This window comes from Coregonus clupeaformis, chromosome 8 (assembly GCF_020615455.1).
Source record: "Coregonus clupeaformis isolate EN_2021a chromosome 8, ASM2061545v1, whole genome shotgun sequence".
Taxonomy (NCBI): Eukaryota; Metazoa; Chordata; class Actinopteri; order Salmoniformes; family Salmonidae; genus Coregonus; species Coregonus clupeaformis.
The window spans coordinates 20,432,427-20,454,535 of NC_059199.1; the positions used below are offsets into that span (position 1 = coordinate 20,432,427).

The 22,109-nt window shown below is 41.6% G+C and overlaps 1 protein-coding gene across 1 annotated transcript in view; it reads right to left on the bottom strand.

The window, feature by feature from the left end:
- LOC121571248 (1-phosphatidylinositol 4,5-bisphosphate phosphodiesterase beta-3-like) overlaps positions 1-21,840 on the bottom strand; it is a 98,352-nt gene extending 76,512 nt beyond the window's left edge. The window contains exon 1 of the mRNA XM_041882591.2: positions 21,229-21,840. Coding sequence (XP_041738525.2) covers positions 21,229-21,327 — 99 coding nt within the window. The 5' untranslated portion in view covers positions 21,328-21,840. The remainder of the gene's footprint in view (positions 1-21,228) is intronic.
- Positions 21,841-22,109: the final 269 nt, after the last annotated feature.

Sequence of the window (22,109 nt, forward strand, 5' to 3'; positions counted from 1 at the left end):
CATTAGTGTCTAGTTTGAGAAACAGACGCATCACAGGTCCTCAACTGGCAGCTTCATTAAATAGTACCCGCAAAACACCAGTCTCAACGTCAACAGTGAAGAGGCGACTCCGTGACGCTGACCTTCTAGGCAGAGTTGCAAAGAAAAAGCCATATCTCAGACTGCCCATCTTAATCTTTTATTTTTATTGGCCAGTCTGAGATATGGCTTTTTCTTTGCAACTCTGCCTAGAAGGTCAGCATCCCGGAGTCCCTGACCTGTTTGGAGAGCACCTTGGTCTTCATGGTGCCGCTTGCTTGGTGGTGCCCCTTGCTTAGCGGTGTTGCATTTCAGAACAGGTGTATATTTACTGAGATCATGTGACAGATCATGTGACACTTAGGATTGCACACAGGTGTACTTTATTTAACTAATTATGTGACTTCTGAAGGTAATTGGTTGCACCAGATCTTATTTAGGGGCTTCATAGCAAAGGGGGTGAATACATATTCACACACCACTTTCCCGTTATTTATTATTTTCATTTCACTTTACCAATTTGGACTATTTTGTGTATGTCCATTACATGAAATCCAAATAAAAATCCATTTAAATTACAGGTTGTAATGCAACAAAATAGGAAAAACGCCAACGGGGATGAATACTTTTGCAAGGCACTGTAACATTCTATTGGTTGCAAGAATTCTGTATAATAATTTAAATTGAAAAACTCAAAGTTTTGAATCCGGCGTCGTTTTGTGTATCAGTTCATAAACCATGCGTAATGGAATCGGTACAACGAAAATCTCCTCCCAACTATTTTGCAACCTGTATGGTGCAGCTGTACATTTTTTGGTCCTTAAATGAAACTGGTATACTTTTTTTTATTTATCACAATTTTCTCTAGCCAATTTTGGTATTTAATGCAGGGCCGACAGACATGTTCCTTACCTTCTCCCCTTTCTACTTGCCTCCTCTATTTCTGCGGTAATGCTTTAATCAGTTGGTTGTAATTTTGGATAGAGCAGATATTTCCATATATTTCTGTTAACTGCATGTGTGACATAACTCCACCAGTCCTATTTATGATATCATTTACAAATATTATTTGCTGTATACTTTGGAAGTATTGGAATTAGGCCAAGACAGTAGGCTATCTAAAGGAAATAGCAATTGCGAAATTTTCTTCTGAAATTTGCTTTAGCTGACTGTTTCTGAATGACAAAAACAATTGCAAATTGTTGTGGACCTGTAAACAGATCATTTGAATTCAATAATGTTTTGCATTTACTTTTTCTCGAACCTAAATATGCTGCACTGCCCGCAAATTCTGAAACATTGTCAAATGAAAACTAAAGTAGGCCTACTTACAGTGGTAGCCTACACAAAAGATCAACTGTCTGTTCACCTGTATGTTATAAACTGGGCTCCCTTTCAGATGCATAGAACAAAAACTTGAAAAGGTGAGGAATTTATTCTGCAATGATCATGGAAATGAAATAAATAATAGGAAATAGATGCCCATTTCTAATTATTTTAGGATGCAAAGATAAAATAAATAGATTCTTCGGCAAATGATTGCATCTTGTTATTATATTTAGCTACCTGTTATTTTTTTTGTTATGAATAAGAGTGTCATCATATATTCCCCATTTGCACAAGGCTACTAGGCTACTTTTGCCTTCTTGCAATGCAATACTTCAACCACTAGAAACTGTGCGTACGCATGGTCTAAAGCAGGTGTGCCCACCCTTCTTTGACGTGAGATCTACTTTTTAATTTGCCAGCCTGATGAGATCTACCAGTCTCTAAATCTAAACCAACCAACAAAATGTATGAAACGCAAAACACCACTGAGTATGGACCTGCCGCTATGATACCTATTTGATACCCAAATATAATGTGGACCAGTAACATGTTTTCAACAAATAAGTGCAACTCATTTCATTTCCTACCTTAGTGTAACTTTTGGCATTGGGTGGAGGCAAGTCGTTTTTCATAGTCAGGGCTGTAGCAGCTTGTTGCAAGTCTCATGCAGGCCACAAGGTGGTCATCAGTCATAGTAGTTCTGTACTTGGACTTTATGATCTTCATGTGAGAAAATGCAGACTCACAGAGGTAGGTTGATCCAAAAAGGGCTGATAAGTTGAGAGCACATCTTATGTTGGGATACTTCCCCTCTAGCAGCAGCTCCCAGAACTCTTCCTTCATCTCAGTGGTTGCCCTGGATTTCAGCTGAATGTCATTTTGAAGGGTGAGAATTTCAGTTTCTGCTATAGTTGTGATCCCATTTTGGAGGCAATGACTTCCACATTTATGTCTTTGCCAAATGGAAAGCACATTTAAAAGTGGCAATAGGCTCAAGTGATGCAAAGTCAGTGAAACGACTGTCAAACTTAGATAAGATGCTCTGGACTTGCTCCACGTAACGTGCACTGTCAAGCTGTGCTGTATCCTTGCCCTGACGTTCAAGTTCTGAATGCATGTGTTGAAAGAAGTGCAGGTCCTTATGTTGCAGCTTTCTTGTGAGCAGTTGTAGTTTCATTTAAAAGTGTTCACAGAGCTGATCATGTCAATTATATGTTTGCCTTTTCCTTGCAGCTCTACATTCAATTAATTAAGCATATAAGTTAGGTCAGTGAGAAAAGCTAAATCCAGGAGCCACTGTGTGTCCTCTAGCTGTGCATATTCTGCATGTTTGGAGAACTTGAGAAACTCCTTGATTTCAGGCAACAACTCACTGAATATCCCTAAAAATGTACCTCGGCTCAGCCACCGCACATCTGTGTGCAGCAGCAGGTCTGTGTGCTCTGCTTCAGTCTCTTCTAAGTGAGCGCGAAATAGCTTAGTTCTTGTACCTTTCTTCTTCGTAATTCAGTCTTTGCTGGAAAATCTATTTCCTGGGTTTTGTGTGTGGTTTAAAATGTCGTTCTATGTTACCTTTCTTTGGGATAGCGATGCTATTATGGCAGATGAGGCACACACATTTTGAGTTTGACATGACGAAAAAAAGAATCCTCCTCCCATTCCTTGTGGAAATGATATGTTTTCTGTTTTTTTGTTAGCTAGCTAGCTACCTGCCTGGCATCACCGTGACCTCGACTTGGAGTTGGCGGGCGGCATCTGACCGCGCTAACTAGGCATACGTCAATAAACAAGGCAGGGACTGGACAGATTTTATGTAAATCACGTGACTTTTCAGACATTGCAGTCAATAGAGGACTGTCGAACGTTAAAACCAAAGAGATTATAGGCATTGATTTGTGTGGCTGAATTTTAGTAGATGTATAATCATCTCACGATCAACTGGCAAGCACTCCACGATCGACCAGTAGATCGTGATCGACTGGTTGGGCACCCCTGGTCTAAAGTTTGCAGGAGGATAAGCATATTCTCACGTCACGTATTCCCCCGAGCTTTAGGGCTCCCCAAACCCACGGTATTGAAAATCATACTGTCGGTATTTCAAAATACCCCGCTATACGGTATATACTGTATACCGCCCAAGCCTACACCACATTGGACGATGCAAGGTGTGTTCTATGTGATCTATTTCCATTATTTATATTTATATGATGGAACCACCCTACCTCCAGTTTATGCTCCGTGGTAGGCAACAAGAGGGAGTACAGGGGGAGGAGAGGAGAATAGCAGAGAGGAAAGGTGAGGAGGAATGAGGGTGGCCACAATATAGACGGGTTAGCTGACAATGTCATGAAAATGATGCACACGCTTCAATGGGGCAGAAGGCTGTGTATTGTTGTGATTCTGGATGGCCAGATATCTAGGAACTGTGACAAGAAGCTGCCATGTGGGGAATCGTAGGTAACTCGTTTGTGAGGGTTTTAGGTGACAGGCCAAATTTCTTCAGCCTCCTGAGGTTAAAGAGACGCTGTTGCGCCTTCTTCAGCACATTGTCTGTGTGGGTGGACCATTTCAGTTTGTCAGTGATATGTACGCTGAGGAACTTAAACCTTTCCACCTTCTCCACTGCTGTCCCGTCGATATGGATAGGGGGGTACTCCCTCTGCTGTTTCCTGAAGTCCAATATCATCTCCTTTGTTTTGTTGACGTTGAGTGAGAGGTTATTTTCCTGAAACCACACTCTGAGAGCCCTCACCTCCTCCCTGTAGGCTGTCTTATCGTTATTGTTAATCAAGCCTACTACTGTTGTGTCATCTGCAAAGTTGATGATTGAGTTGGAGGCGTGCATGGCTACGCAGTCATGGGTGAACAGGGAGTACAGGAGGGGGCTGAGCACACACCCTTGTGGGGCCCCAGTGTTGAGGATCAGCGAAGTGGAGATGTTTTTTCCTACCTTCACCACCTGGGGGCAGCCCGTCAGGAAGTCCAGGACCCAATGGCACAGGGCGGGGTTGAGACCCAGGTCCTCAAGCTTAATGATGAGCTTGGAGGGTACTATGGTGTTGAATGCTTCCTCTTGTCCAGATGGGATAGGGCAGTGTGGAGTGTGATGGCGATTGCATCATCTGTGGTAAGTAATCAAATATGAGCTCCCAGTAGTTCATTCTTAAATCAGAGTTATCTTTAGGCACAGATCTAGTATCAGCTAAACCTTATCATAAACAAAACGATTAGGGGCAAACACAAAACTGACCTTAGGTCTAGAGCTAACTACTCTGTTACACATTTAAGGAACTCTACTGTGGGAAAACAGCAGTAATCTCCACCCTACTCTCTCTTCTTTCTTCCATCCCTTGCTTTCATTTCTCCTTTCCTTTTTTGAACTGTGCTTTTGATGTGCTTCCTTCTCCCCTCCACTCATCTCTCCACTCAATTTCTTTCTCTTTAGCCATCTCTTTTTCACTATTGTTCTGTCTCAGTAGGCCAGAGGATCCAGTGTCATCCGTAACCATTTACCGTAAATGGAGGTTTTACTTTCCACTATCTCTTACAAACACACACACACACACACACACACACACACACACACACACAATTTGCATGTAGAACAGGCTGTTGTGTTTAGCCTAAACACTTCGTTGGTGATCATCTGTCTGACCACAGTTGCCCCCCTCCAAGCAGGGCAGCGTGAACAGAATTGTCTCGTTGAGTGCCTTCAGAAAGTATTCACACCCGTTGACTTTCTCGACATTTTGTTGTGTTCCAAAGTGGGATTAACATTTATTTAATTGTCATTTTTTGTCAACGGTCTACACAAAATACTCTAATGTCAAAATGGAAGACAAATTCTAGCATTTGTCAAAAAGATTATGAAAAATAAAAGACTAATATATCTTGATTAGATAAGTATTCAACCCCCCGAATACATTTGGCAGCAACTACAGCTGTGAGTCTTTCTGGGTAAGTCTCTAAGAGCTTTGCACACCTGGATTGTACAATATTTGCACATTATTCTTTAAAAAATTATTTAAGCTCTGTTAAGTTGGTTGTTGATCGTCACTTTTTAAGCCGATTTAAGTCAAAACTGTAACTAGGCCATTCAGGAACATTCAAATGTGGTCTTGGTAAGCAACTCCAGTGTACATGTATATGCCCATGTGTTTTAGGTTATTGTCCTGCTGAAAGGTGAATTTGTCTCCCAGTGTCTGCTGGAAAGCAGACTGCACCAGGTTTTCCTCTAGGATTTTGACTGTGCTGAACTCTATTCCATTTCTTTTTATCCTAAAAAACTGCCTTGCCGATGACAAGCATACTCATAACATGATGCATCCACCACCACGCTTGAAAATATGAAGAGTGGTACTCAGTGATGTGTTGTGTTGGATTTGCCCCAACATAACGCTTTGTATTCAGAACAAAAATGTAATTTCTTTGCCACATTTTTTGCAGTATTACTTTATAGTGCCTTGTTGCAAACAGGATTCATGTTTTGGAACATTTTTATTCAGTACAGGCTTCCTTCTTTTCACTCTGTCATTTAGGTTAGTATTGTGGAGTAACTACAATGTTGTTGATCCATCCTCAGTTTTCTCCTGTCACAGCCATAAACTCTGTAACTGTTTTAAAGTCACCATTGGCCTCATGATGAAATCCCAGAGCAGTTTCCTTTGTGGTGACTGTGTGTATTGATACATCATCCAAAGTGTAATTAATACTGTCACCATGCTGAAACAGATATTCAATGTCTGCTTTTTTTACCCATCTACCTATAGGTGCCCTTCTTTGTGAGGCATTGGAAAACCTCCTGGTCTTAGTGGTTGAATCTGTGTTTGAGATGCACTGCTCGACTGAGGGTCCGTACAGATGTTTGTATGTGTGGGGGTACAGAGATGAGGTAGTCATTCAAAAATCATGGTAAACACTATTTTTACACCTGAACTTATTCAGGCTTGCCATAGCAAAGGGACTGAATACTTATTGACACAAGACATTTCAGATTTCATTTTTAATTAATTTGTAAAAATGTCAAAAAAGATAATTCCACTTTGACATTATGGGGTATTGTGTGTAGGCCAGTGACACAAATCTCAATTTAATCCATTTTAAATTAGGCTGTAACGCAACAAAATGTGGAGAAAGTCAAGGGGTGTGAATACTTTCTGAAGGCACTGTAAATGGTAATAAACATTCTCCTGATTTTCCTTATATTTGAGACTTGTTTTATTGAGGTTTTACCTGAAATTGCAGTAACAGCCTGTTACATTCTGAAATTGTAGCAGTAGCTGTCACCTGGCGGCTGCACTGAGCCACGGAAAACTATGGAAGCCCATTCCCGCCGCCATTTTTTTTAATGTCGATACTATGAAAACATTTTGACATATGTAAGTCAACACCGAGATACGCAAGTCAACATTTTGAGATAGTAGATCATACAAATACAATACGTTTTTTCACTTGTAACATTGTGTGGTGATTTCAGATGTGACACCACAGGTCCCAGAGTGGTGGAGGGGTTTTTCCTGATCTGGTAAGCTAACCTAACCAGGTAAAACTCCTGGTATAAATCAGCTGTAAAAAACTGGTTTATATGGGCTATGATGGGACCAGATCTTTTCTTATCAGGTCATATGATTTAAAAAAAAATAAACTCCTGGAAAAACTCCTGGCCCTAGGGAGGATGAAAACATTAAAATCCTGTCAATCAAATCATGAGGCGAATCAGTCTAAAAAACCATACTTTGTCCCTCTTTTCAACCCTTTTTTTAAATGCAATATTTTTTATTAAACCAAATCAAAAGTGCTGGGACAAATGCCAGCTCGTCACACGTTTGCCGTGCTGATCTCTGCAATGTGAAGAGATGGAAATCGCCACACAATGCTTCAAATGAAGAAACATAACTTATATGTATGATCTATATGTATTTTATTTTGGGCGGGAATGGGCTTCCATACATAACAGCTCAACCTCTCAACTCCCCGGTGAATTATACCCACGTTTTCAGTCGCAATTTGCTTTTACCACATGTAGCCTAATGATTTGCATGATATTGATAAAAATGAAGCATGGTTTACTGTAATGTTGTAAGATAGGCCTACTGTACTTTTATATTAGTTTTAGAGGGATAATCGTACATTTTTGATAGGCTAACGTTACTTGATGAAGACATGTTGTTAGCTTTAGCTAGCAGTAACGCTGTGCTTTTGTCGTGAGCTAAAATGTAATGAATGTACAGATTAGAAAATAAACCCTTTAATTGTCTGCACATGCTTGTGAATTGTTGCATTATTCAAGAGTGTAATATTGTTTTGTTGCAATAATTAAGTGTGTAATATGGTAGATGCATGAAGAGTTGCTTGCTTAACTTTAACTAGTAGCTAGCTAGCTAGTAAAATAGTTTGCAATGCTTAGCCTCTTGGCTAGTGGCTACTGTGATATTTACAGTACTTTTGAGCTGCTAAGCAGAAACGTCAACTGAACCCTCTCTCGGCTTGTGACATTCCAGTCGCTAATGGGAATTGAAAAGTGTATGTATGTAAATTGAAATGTCGTCCCGATAACTCTATTCAGTGAGAATAATATCAAGGAAAAATAGAGGGAGCGAGAAGAGCGGTAGAGAGAGGAAGAGAGAGGAGGGGACGGGGGAGAGAGGGGCAGAATGTTCTAATTATTTTCACTATAAAAGGTGAAGTCTGGGTTTTCAGCACCTCTAATAAACCAGTGATCATACAGGGACAACCAGACTCTGTGTGTGTGTGTGTGTGTGTGTGTGTGTGTGTGTGTGTGTGTGTGTGTGTGTGTGTGTTTTGGCAACAAAGGTTGATGTCAGTCAATAACCTTTGGACTCTGGTGAGGAGAGGAAAGGGGGTAGAGGGAAAGGGACGACAGGAAAATCATTAAGCGAAAGAGAGAAGGAGTGGGAAAGAGAGATAGAGAGAGCGGGAAAGGAGTCAAAGTGGTAGAGAAAAAGAGCAAGAGGGAATGAGGAGAGGAAGAGAGAGACCGTGGGAATGACAACAAGGGTAGGGAAAGAAATGACAGAAGGAGATAGAAAATGACAGACAGAGAGAATGAAAAGAGAAAAAGACAGGGAGGGAGAGACAGATATAGAACACAAGTAAGGATAAAGAGAGAAGAGGGTACAAGAAATCATATCAAATTTTATTTCTCACATGTGCCGAATACAACAGGTGTAGACCTTTCCGTGAAATGCTAACTTTTACTAAATAAACTAAAGAAAGAGAGCGCGAGAAAGAGGGATGAGGAGGGGGAATAGAGGAGTGGTGAGAAGCAGAATACTTATGTCAATCCCAGAATGCTTCACTTCATGTCTGAGTTTGACCTACGACCTTTCTCTCTCTGGCTCAACCACTCCATTCGTCTCTCTCTCTCTCTCTCTCTCTCTCTCTCTCTCTCTCTCATGTTAACACCGTGTTTCACTATGTGGTGTAACTCGCTTAGACAAACAGTGGCAGGTTTCTCATTTCCTCCCTCCACTCCCTCCCTCCCTCTACGTTTCTCACCCCTCTGTGAGAGTGTAATGGCTTGATTCAGTGTGTGGTGTGACTCTTTAACAAACTATTTTCTCTCTCCCTCCCTCCTTCCTAACTCACTCACTCATCCTGTCCTTCCCTCTGTCTCTCCCTTCATCTCTTTAGTCATAAGAACATTCAGAAGCCTATATATCTATGATACATATTTCACTTTATACTCCCTAGATTATCACTAGTCCTCTGTAGCTCAATTGGTAGAGCATACTTTTGAAGAGGGCCCATTTAGGGAATATGGTAGTGTTGCACGGTAGGGGCGTAAATGTTTAAATGAAAATGGGATTGATAAAGTTAAGAAAAATCCCCCCCAAAAAATGATGACGCAATGTAGTAAGTAAACAGCATAGTGTGTCAATTTCAACAATTTTCAACAACTAAGAGCGTCGAAGAGCGTCGAAGAGCAAGGCTCAACTTTCCTGCTGTTTTGGTGCCCTGCCTACCACAATGTGATTCCTGGAAGCGAACCTGTGCACATGTACAGATTCTGTGTGCGACTGTGTGAGTCATCTCAATATTCTAGCCTATTCATTGATAATAGGCCCCGCTTTACTGAAGCAAGATATTGCAAGACAAGAAATTGCGAGATATAGCATTTCATTGCGAGATACAGCTTTTGATTGCTGATAGATAGGCCTAGAGCACAGTTCTGACTGTCTGCCTGGTGGTCGACCTGCCTATACTGTGCTACTCCCCTCTCTCAGCTTTAGGCTAACTTTCCGTGCCAGCTTACAGCTGAATCTAACATCAATTCACTGCCCTAGTCCTTTTCTTTGTTATAAAATGCAAACCACAACGCAAAAAAAGACTATTTTAAAGCTGATTGCCACCAAAACATTATTAATTCAATTAAGATCGGTCTATCTCTCACATCTCTCCTAAAGAATAAAAATAAATAACAAATGGTGCACTTTTCCCAATATTCCATCCAGTTCGATTTATTTTTTATAATATATTACACTTAATCTTTCTTGAATAAGTTCTTTTTTTACTTATTCTGTAATAAATACAGTTTTTATTGCTATCTGTACTGTTATTCGCTCTAATTCCTAAAATATCACATTTACATAAGTATTCATACCCTTTACTCAGTAGTATGTTGAAGCATCTTTGGCAGCGATTACAGCCTCGAGTCTTCCTGGGTATGACGCTACAAGCTTGGCACACCTGTATTTGGGGAGTTTTTCCCATTCTTCTCTGCATATTATTATATTATATCCTCTCAAGCTTTGTCAGGTTGGATGGGGAGCGTCGCTGCACAGCTATTTTCAGGTCTCTCCAGAGATGTTCGATCAGATTCAAGTCCGGGCTCTGGCTGGGCCACTCAAGGACATTCAGAGACTTGTCCCGAAGCCACTCCCGCGTTGTCTTGGCTGTGTGCTTAGGGTCGTTGTCCTGTTGGAAGGTGAACCTTCGCCCCCAGTCTGAGGTCCTGAGCACTCTGGAGCAGGTTTTCATCAAGGATCTCTCTGTACTTCGCTCCATTCATCTTTCCTTCGATCCTGACTAGTCTCCCAGTCCCTGCCGCTGATAAACATCCCCACAGCATGATGCTGCCACCAACATACTTCACCGTAGGTATGGTAACAGGTTTCCTCCAGACGTGATGCTTGGCATTCAGGCCAAAGAGTTCAATCTTGGTTTCATCAGACCAGAGAATCTTTAGGTGCCTTTTGGCAAATTCCAAGCGGGCTGTCATGTGCCTTTTACTGAGGAGTTACTTCTGTCTGGCCACTGTACCATAAAAGCCAGATTGGTGGAGTACTGCAGAGATGGTTGTGCATCTAGAATGTTCTCCCATCTACACAGAGGAACTCTAGAGCTCTGTCAGAGTGACCATCGGGTTCTTAGTCACCTCCCTGACCAAGGCCCTTTTCCCCTGATTGCTCAGTTTGGCAGGGTGGCCAGCTCTAGGAAGAGTCTTGGTGGTTCCAAGAAGTGTGGAGGCCACTGTGTTCTTGGGGACCTTCAATGCTGCAGAAATGTTTTGGTACCCTTCCCCAGATATGTGCCTCGACACAATCCTGTCTCAGAGCTCTACAGACAATTCCTTCGACCTCATGGCTTGGTTTTTGCTCTGACATGCACTGTCAACTGTGGGACCTTATCTAGACAGGTGTGTGCCTTTCCAAATGATGTCCAATCAATTGAATTTACCACAGGTGACAATCAAGTTGTAGGAACATCTCAAGGATGATCAATGGAAACAGGATGCACCTGAGCTCAATTTCGAGTCAAAGTGTCTGAATAGTTATGTAAATAAGGAATGTTATTTAATTTTCAAATAATTTGCAAATTTGTCAGAAAACCTGTTTTCACTTTGTCATCATGGGGTATTATGTATAAATTGATGAGACAAACAAGAAATAAGACAAAAAAACATAAATCTTGAGCGTGCATAACTATTCACCCACCCAAAGTCAATACTTTGTACAGCCACCCTTTGCAGCTATTACAGCTGCAAGTCTCTTGGGGTATGTCTCTATAAGCTTGGCACATCTAGCCACTGGGATTTTTGCCCATTCTTCAAGGCAAAAATGCTCCAGCTCCTTCAAGATGGATGGGTTCCACTGGTGTATAGCAATCTTTAAGTCATACCACAGATGCTCAATTGGATTGATGACTGGGCTTCGACTAGGCTTTCAAAGACATTTAAATGTTTCCCCTTAAACCACTCAAGTGTTGCTTTAGCAGTATGCTTAGGGTCATTGTCCTGCTGGAAGGTGAACCTCAGTCCCAGTCTCAAATCTCTGGAAGACTGAAACAGTTTTCGCTCAAGAATTTCCCTGTGTGTAGCGCCATCCATCATTCCTTCGATTCTGACCAGTTTCCCAGTCCCTGCCGATGGAAAAACAGGTCCTCAACTGGTAGCTTCATTAAAAAGTACCCACAAAACACCAGTCTCAACGTCAACAGTGAAGAGGCGACTCCGGGATGCTGACCTTCTAGGCAGAGTTGCAAAGAAAAAGCCATATCTCAGACTGGCCAATAAAAAGAAAAAATTAAGATGGGCAGTCTGAGACCTGGCTTTTTCTTTGCAACTCTGCCTAGAAGGTCAGCATCCCGGAGTCGCCTCTTCACTGTTGACGTTGAGACTGGTGTTTTGTGGGTACTTTTTAATGAAGCTGCCAGTTGAGGACCTGTGAGGCACCTGTTTCTCCAACTAGACACTAATGTATTTGTCCTCTTGCTCAGTTGTGCACCGGGGCCTCCCACTCCTCTTTCTATTCTGGTTAGAGCCAGTTTGCGCTGTTCTGTGAAGAGAGTAGTACACAGAGTTGTATGAGATCTTATATTCAGTTTCTTGGCTATTTCTCGCATAGAATAGCCTTCATTTCTCAGAACAAAAAAAGACTGACGAGTTTCAGAAGAAAGTCATTTGTTTCTGGCCATTTGTGCCTGTAATCGAACCCACAATTGCTAGATACTCAACTAGTCTCAATAAGGCCAGTTTTATTGCTTCTTTAATCAGCACAACAGTTTTCAGCTGTGCTAACATAATTGCAAAAGGGTTTTATAATGATCAATTAGCCTTTTAAAATGATAAACTTGGATTAGCAAGCACAACGTGTCATTGGAACACATGACTGATGGTTGCTTATAATGGGTCTCTGTACGCCTATGTAGATATTCCACAAAAAAATCTGCCGTTTCCAGCTACAATAGCCATTTACAACATTATCAATATCTACACTGTATTTCTGATCAATTTGATGTTATTTTAATGGACAAAAAATTGCTTTTCTTTCGAAAACAAGGAAATTGTGTATGTACAGTTGAAATCGGAAGTTTACATACACTTAGGTGGGCGTCATTAAAACTCGTTTTTCAACCAAGCCACAAATTTCTTGTTAACAAACTATAGTTTTGGCAAGTCGGTTAGGACATCTACTTTGTGCATGAAACAAGTAATATTTCCAACAATTGTTTACAAACAGATTATTTCACTTATAATTCACTGTATCACAATTCCAGTGGGTCAGACGTTTACATACACTAAGTTGACTGTGCCTTTAAACAGCTTGGAAAATTCCAGAAAATGATGTCATGGCTTTAGAAGCTTCTGATAAGCTAATTGAGTCAATTGGAGGTGTATCTGTGGATGTATTTCAAGGCCTACCTTCAAATTCAGTGCCTCTTTCCTTGACATCATGGGAAAATCAAAAGAAATCAGCCAAGACCTCAGAAAAAAATTGTAAACCTCCACAAGTCTGGTTCATCATTGGGAGCAATTTCCAAACGCCTGAAGGTACCACGTTCATCTGTACAAACAATAGTACGCAAGTATAAACACCATGGGACCACGCAGCCGTCATACCGCTCAGGAAGAAGACGCGTTCTGTCTCCTAAAGATGAACATACTTTGGTGCGAAAAGTGCAAATCAATCCCAGAACAACAGCAAAGGACCTTGTGAAGATGCTGGAGGAAACGGGTACAAAATTCACCCAACTTTATTGTGGGAAGCTTGTGTAAGGCTACCCGAAACTTTTGACCCACGTGAAACAATTTAAAGGCAATGCTACCAAATACTAATTGAGTGTATGTAAACTGGGAATGTGATAAATCATTCTCTCTACTATTATTATGACATTTCACATTCTTAAAATAAAGTGGTGATCCTAACTGACCTAAGACAGGGTATTTTTACTAGGATTAAATGTCAGGAATTGTGAAAAACTAAGTTTAAATGTATTTGGCTAAGGTGTATGTAAACTTCCGACTTCAACTGTGTGTGTGTGTATATATATATATATATATATATATATATATATATATATATATATATATACATACATACACACACACACACAGTTGAAGTCGGAAGTTTACATACACCTTAGCCAAACACACACACACATACAGTGGGGGAAAAAAGTATTTAGTCAGCCACCAATTGTGCAAGTTCTCCCACTTAAAAAGATGAGAGAGGCCTGTAATTTTCATCATAGGTACACGTCAACTATGACAGACAAATTGAGGAAAAAAATCAAAAAAATCACATTGTAGGATTTTTTATGAATTTATTTGCAAATTATGGTGGAAAATAAGTATTTGGTCACCTACAAACAAGCAAGGTTTCTGGCTCTCACAGACCTGTAACTTCTTCTTTAAGAGGCTCCTCTGTCCTCCATTCGTTACCTGTATTAATGGCACCTGTTTGAACTTGTTATCAGTATAAAAGACACCTGTCCACAACCTCAAACAGTCACACTCCAAACTCCACTATGGCCAAGACCAAAGAGCTGTCAAAGGACACCAGAAACAAAATTGTAGACCTGCACCAGGCTGGGAGGACGGAATCTGCAATAGGTAAGCAGCTTGGTTTGAAGAAATCAACTGTGGGAGCAATTATTAGGAAATGGAAGACATACAAGACCACTGATAATCTCCCTCGATCTGGGGCTCCACGCAAGATCTCACCAGGTGGGGTCAAAATGATCACAAGAACGGTGAGCAAAAATCCCAGAACCACACGGGGGGACCTAGTGAATGACCTGCAGAGAGCTGGGACCAAGGTAACAAAGCCTACCATTAGTAACACACTACGCCGCCAGGGACTCAAATCCTGCAGTGCCAGACGTGTCCCCCTGCTTAAGCCAGTACATGTCCAGGCCCGTCGGAAGTTTGCTAGAGTGCATTTGGATGATCCAGAAGAGGATTGGGAGAATGTCATATGGTCAGATGAAACCAAAATAGAACTTTTTGGTAAAAACTCAACTCGTCGTGTTTGGAGGACAAAGAATGCTGAGTTGCATCCAAAGAACACCATACCTACTGTGAAACATGGGGGTGGAAACATCATGTTTTGGGGATGTTTTTCTGCAAAGGGACCAGGACGACTGATCTGTGTAAAGGAAAGAATGAATGGGGCCATGTATAGTGAGATTTTGAGTGAAAACCTCCTTCCATCAGCAGGGGCATTGAAGATGAAAAGTGGCTGGGTCTTTCAGCATGACAATGATCCCAAACACACCGCCCGGGCAACGAAGGAGTGGCTTCGTAAGAAGCATTTCAAGGTCCTGGAGTGGCCTAGCCAGTCTCCAGATCTCAACCCCATAGAAAATCCTTGGAGGGAATTGAAAGTCTGTGTTGCCCAGCGACAGCCCCAAAACATCACTGCTCTAGAGGAGATCTGCATGGAGGAATGGGCCAAAATACCAGCAACAGTGTGTGAAAACCTTGTGAAGACTTACAGAAAACGTTTGACCTGTGTCATTGCCAACAAAGGGCATATAACAAAGTATTGAGAAACTTTTGTTATTGACCAAATACTTATTTTCCACCATAATTTGCAAATAAATTCATTAAAAATCCTACAATGTGATTTTCTGGATTTGTTTTTCTCATTTTGTCTGTCATAGTTGACGTGTACCTATGATGAAAATTACAGGCCTCTCTCATCTTTTTAAGTGGGAGAACTTGCACAATTGGTGGCTGACTAAATAATTTTTTTCCCCACTGTATATACATACACACAGTACCAGTCAAAAGTTTGGACACAGCTACTCATTCAAGTGTTTTTCTTTATTCAATCCAATACAGAAGATAGCCCTATTTGGTAAAAGACCAAGTCCATATTATGGCAAGAACCGGTCAAATAAGCAAAGAGAAATGACAGTCCATCATTACTTTAAGACATGAAGGTCAGTCAATACGGAACATTTCAAGAACTTTGAAAGTTTCTTCAAGTGCAGTCGCAAAAACCATCAAGCGCTATGATGAAACTGGCTCATGAGGACCACCACAGGAATGGAAGACCCAGAGTTACCTCTGCTGCAGAGGATAAGTTCATTAGAGCTGCCAGCCTCAGAAATTGCAGCCCAAATAAATGCTTCACAGAGTTCAAGTCACAGACACATCTCAACATCAACTGTTCAGAGGGGACTGTGTGAATCAGGCCTTCATGTTCGAATTGCTGCAAAGAAAGCATTACTAAAGGACACCAATAAGAAGAGACCTGCTTGGGCCAAGAAACACAAGCAATTGACATTAGACCGGTGGAAATGTGTCCTTTGGTCTGGAGTCCAAATGTGAGATTTTTGGTTCCAACCGCCGTGTCTTTGTGAGGGTGAACGGATGATCTTCGCATGTGTAGTTCCCACCGTAAAGCATGGAGGAGGAGGTGTTATGGTGTGGGGGTGCTTTGCTGGTGACATGGTCTGTGATTTATTTAGAATTCAAGGCACACTTAACCAGCATGGCTACCACAGCATTCTGCTGCGATATGCCATCCCATCTGGTTTGGGCTTAGTGGGACTATCATTTGTTTTTCAACAGGTCAATGACCCAACACACCTCCAGGCTGTGTAAGGGCTATTTTACCAAGAAGGAGAGTGATGGAGTGCTGCATCAGATGACCTGGCCTCCACAATCCCCCGACCTCAACCCAATTGAGATGGTTTGGGGTGAGTCGGACAGCAGAGTGAAGGAAAAGCAGCCAACAAGTGCTAAGCATATGTGGGAACTCCTTCAAGACTATTGGAAAAGCATTCCAGGTGAAGCTGGTTGAGAGAATGCCAAGAGTGTGCAAAGCTGTCATTAAGGCAAAGGGTGGCTATTTGAAGAATCGCAAATATAAAATATATTTTGATTTGTTTAACACTTTCTTGTTTACTACATGATTCCATATGTGTTATTTCATAGTTTTGATGTCTTCACTATTATTCTACAATGTAGAAAATAGTAAAAATAAATAAATAAAAACCCTTGAATGAGTAGGTGTGTCCAAACTTTTGACTGGTACTGTATACATTTAAAAATCTTGCATATCTTAATTTATTTCCATAATTAACTAATAATATGTGCAATAATGTAGGCAGTTCATACAAAGGATTGTTATTCACAGATATTGTCCCTAACATCATTACCCCATAGCAACAGATGTGGGATACAAACACACACACACCCTTCCCCCACAAACAACCACAAGCTCAGATGTTCAACAGTTGTTCCATCCCCGAGCCCAACCTGAGAAGACTCGATGTGCGAATGCATATGCAGTTGTAACTGTTTGAGAGGGAATGCAAAATTGAGCAAGAATGGTGAGATTTTATTAACCAATGTCAAGTCCTAGCTGATGGAGCTCAGATACACCCCTTTCCCCTGAAACACACACATGCTGGTTCCCTGTTGTGACCATTTTTCCCAAGCATCTCTGTGCAGTCAGACCTTTTGATCATGTTGTGCCACCAGGGCCACAATAATTTGCCCCCTCTCTGATTGTCATAGTGTGACCCCCTCCCCATAGATTACTGCAGCTAGTGTTGCCAGCACTGCCACTACCTGGGTGGGGGCACCCAGGTAGTGCCAGATACTGACTGGTTTTCTGATTCACACCACTACTTTTTTTTTTACGGTATCTGTGACCAACATATGCATATCTGTATTCCCAGTCATGTGAAATCCATCGATTAGGGCCTAATGAATGTATTTTAATTTACTGGTTATCTTATAAATAACTGTAATTCAGTAAAATCTTTGAAATTGTTGCATTTATATTTTTTGTTCAGTGTAGTTAGATTGGTAAAAACAAAGTCAAATTGATTGTATGATTGCATCACTGATTCATTAATGCACACATAGCTGTCTCTGAAATTATTTGACATAAAACACCTCAAATGTAATGATATTGAACTCAAAAGATGACCAACGATTGAACAGAGCAGTACCTGAGTTTATCTGTCTGGATCAAGTGCCATTCTGTGACTTGGCTAATATGCCTTCTTTTTTTGCTGTGGTATCGTTTTGGTATCGAGTATCGTGATGGTATCGAGTATCGTGTTACTAAGGCTGGTATTAGTATCGAAGTAAAAATTCTGCTATCATGACAACACTAGAATATGGTACCATCAGGTTCACATACTAGGGAAGGTTCTTGAGTCCGGAGTATACTAAACTCTACTGTCCAGGATCTGTGTGCCTGTGTGTGTGGGTGTGTGTGTGTGTGACAGAGAGAGACAAGGGTTTAGGGTTGAGCTCACAGAGGTAACAGTATGTGGAGGTTCTCTCTCTCTCTCTGTTACACACACACGAGGCAAACATAATTTTTACTGAATTCAACTGGGGTTTATCTAAGTTGAATTGAGGAGCAGAATGGATGGGGTTGAGGAAGAGGGGAAGGAGGGAAGGAGGGAGAGATGGAAGAAGGATGGGAGGGATGGGGGAAAGATGGAGGGAGGGAAGGTGGGAGAGGGAGGAGGTAGGGAGGGCTGGGAAAGTCGTTTTGGCTCCAGAGAGCACAACAAGCTGCGACAGGAAGTAATTCAGAGTGAAACACACACAGAATAAAACAACCACACACACCCGCACGCACACGTTGACTCACTGTAGGTGGAGAAATGTGCTGAATGTCTTTCTACAGTGTGTGTGTGTGTGGGGGGGGCTGGTATTAACTTGAGACTAGATTCTCAACTCTTTCCCACTTTCTCAAATCAGATGTCCTTATTTGGGGTCTGAGCAACATGAAATGTTGCTCTCTCACATTCCCTCTATTTCCTCTCCCACACTCCTCTTTCTCTCACATTTTTTTCCCTCTTTCCTTCTACTTCAAGCTACTCTCGTCATATCAGTTCTGTTTCTCTCTGCAGAGGGAGAGAGAATGAGGAAGGGATATAGGAGGAGAGAGAGGGTCTCAGAGAGATATAGATAGATGGATACAGAGTGGAGAGAGAGAGATATGCACATTGTTCCTTGCAGTTCGCAAATTTAATCACATGCCTAACAACTTCCTGGGAATTCCCTCTGAGAAAGAGAGGAGGAAGAGAGAAAGATAGAGAGAGAGATAGAGGAAGAGAGTGAGATAGATGAAGTGAGGGAGAGAGAAAGACTGAGGAGGAAGAAAGAAACAGAGAGAGAGAGAGAGAAGAAAGAGAGAGAAGGAATGTAAATGTGTTTAGAGGTCTGTGACATGGATCCGTCCCACTGCATGACAATGCTGCTACTTCTTCAAAGAACACACACACACACACACCTTACACCAGGGGTTCCCAATTACATTAAGCCATGGGCCAATTTTAGTAGCGTTTTAAGTGATTTTCACAAAATTCACAATGGCGGAAAATCCATCATGGCGGACCTTTTGGGTCCTTGAGGCAAATGTGTTTGTTGTAAGGAGAGGGACCTATCTATCGAACTTCATGATTCTAGGTCACAAGGATTGAGGGGCATGAGCTTTCAAAGTGTGCATTTTCAATTGCTTGTTATAGCGCCACCATGTTGTCAACTGGCATTGCATGAGAGAGTGTGACCCATGGCCCTTTACCATCATTCAAGGTTGCATCCTCCTAGGCATTATTATCTCAAAGGAATTTGCACATTTTTACAAGATTTGGGCAGAATCTGAATAATAATAATAATCAATGCCAACAAATACAGTAGGGTTTCACCCAGCTTCGCTGCTTGAACCCCTAAATATTATTATTTATTTTGTATTTTTGCAAATAAAATCATGAGCCACCTATTGGGGAACACTGCCTTACACTGTCACCAGTAGAGCAGCAATAGGTCACAGAGGTGCTGTGTGTGTGTGGACGTGTTTAATTATTCTTGTGCTACAAGAATAGTAAACGAACAAACATTTGACCAACTGGGGACATTTTGGTGGTCCCCACAAGGTCAAATGCTATTTCTAGGGGGTTTAGGGTTAAGGTTAGAATTAGTGTTAGAATTAGGTTTAGGGCTCCTTAACAGATTCTACCCCCAAGCCATAAGACTGCTGAACAATTGATAAAATGGCCACCCGGACTATTTACCCGGACTATTTACATTGACCCCCCCCCCCATGTACAAATTACCTTGACTAACCTGTACCCCCGCACATTGATTCGGTACAGGTAGCCCCTGTATATAGCCTCATTATTGTTATTTTATTGTGTTACTTTTTTTTTGGTGGGGGGGGCTTTAGTTTTTTTTGTAAATATTTTCTTAACTCTATTTCTTGAACTGCATTGTTGGTTAAGGGCTTATAAGGCATTTCACGGTAAGGTCTTCACCTGTTGTATTCGGCGCATGTGACAAATACAATTTGATTTGATTTGCAGCCTATTACTTATTTCTGTCTGTTTGCAAAAACTTTTTTCTATTGACACCATTAAAGCAGTAAAATGCTTCAGGCGCCCTCATCTAAAATACTGACAATGAAACGTAATATCTCTCTCTCACACACACAGGCCATGGTTGCCAGGCAAGGAGGGGTGAAATACGTGGAAGAGAGAGTAGGGCCAATCCAGTGGAGCGATCTTTCAATTTCCCATAAAACATGTTTGGGTTGTCTTGATTTATTAAAATACAAAAAAATACAGTTTCCAAATTAACAACTGTCTACCTGAAACAGGAAGTACTAAAATAGTCCTAAAATGTCTTAAATAGAGTTAGGGACATACAAATGTGGGTGTTTTAGCCTAGGCTACATGTCGACATATTTTGCAAGAGTAGGCCTATGGAATGTTCATTCAGAAACTTAATTCACAAAGTCTGTCTCTCCTATGTTGAGATAAAAATTATAATTCAACCCTTGTCATTCCATTTACTCCTACTGTCTATCGAAATGCCTTGGGAAAGCAGTGACAAAATGGTGCTAGAACAGAACAGAAAGAAAGAGAGAGTAGGCCAAAAGCGGGAAAGAAAAAGGGCTTTGGTCGATAACCGCATTGTCTAAAAAACCTGAGCGGAGGAAAAACTTGCTTGACAAGAATTCAAAGGAGAGCAGAGCTAGGCCGATCTGTTGCAGGATAGGTATAAGTACGCAGGACAGTCCAAAGACCGTCCCAAATGGCACCCTATTCCCTATTAAGTGCACTATTTTAAACCAGAACCAATAGCGATAGGTCAAAAGTATAGGGCGGGGATCCCCAACTTGCGCCCTGCGGGTGATTTTATATGTGACCATATACAAATGTAAGCAAGGTTTGAAATTATTATGTTTTAGTCAAATATTATTATATGTTTGGGCGGTCTACAAATGTTCCAGCCTCCTGACCCTCCGCTCAACAACAACAAAATCGTCCCGCAGCTGAATCTAGTTGATGATCCCCGGTATAGGGAATAGGGTGCCATTTGGGACGAATCCTGTCTGTTGACATGTAGCCTAGCCTATACCAGTCCTGCAGGGACATACTTAGCCTACCTACAGCCTCTGGACTGCGGTGTCAAGAATAGTCAACTCTGACGTCCACAAAGTAAGGATTTATCAATAAAATCAACTATGCTACTATTATTTTACAATGAATGCAACTTGAACACCTGTGGTGGGGGGGGAAACGAGAAGACAACTAAATATAGGCTATAACTCTCTCTCTCACACACACAAACACGTTTAGAGCCACTATATAACTACTAACCTCATCCCATTTGATAAACTTGCTCCCCCGTTTTAGTATGTCGTGAACCGACACCGGTTTGAGCTGCAGAGCGTGGACTCCTGGCTTCGCCCCGGCCATGGCTCCGGGTCAACGCCGTGTGGCAACGCCTAAACTCAGGCTGCGGCGACCTGCCCTCGTCCGTGCCCCTTGGTCCTCGGGGCTAAGTCCTTTTCCGGGGTGAGCTATGACTTGCAACAAGTTGCTATAGGAATTAGGAAATACGATAACTTGGTTCCTAATAGCCTAAGTTTGCGTATTCAACTATGCTCAAATAGTTTTAAACGTCACAAGTTGAGAAGAGTCGAGTTGCTGCGTTTAATATAGGTCAATATATAGTTTGCTCATGTCTCGTTTAATCGCGTTGTATGGCTGGATAGATCCCTTCCTTAATTTCTTCCTTCCTTCCATCCGCCTATTATAGTCCCCCTCTCTTGCTTTCCTCGAACTTTCCCTTGTTCACACTCGTCCCCCCCGGATTCTTCTCTTCTCTTTCTTCATGTTTTCTGGAAAGGGGGAGAGCAGAGGACAGAGCGAGAGAAGGAAGGAGGGAGTGAGGAAGACAGGGGAAAAACGAACAGACGGGGGAGTGTTTTCTCTCTCTCTATCTTCTATCCTTTTCAGTCAGACATTCGACGCGGTCATTCCATTTGTCTTTCTAGGGGCGTGTTCTGTGCGTTGGGGACTTCATGCAGAAGCGTGACAAGAACGTTGGAGTTTGTAACGCTCTCAAACTGCCAGCTAACCCACATTTACAAATTCAGAATCTGGAAATTGTCATGATTTTTTTTTTGGGGGGGGCAAAGTTATCTGTTGTCATGCATGCAGCCTCCTACAACACCTGTAAAGAATGTCAGCTATGT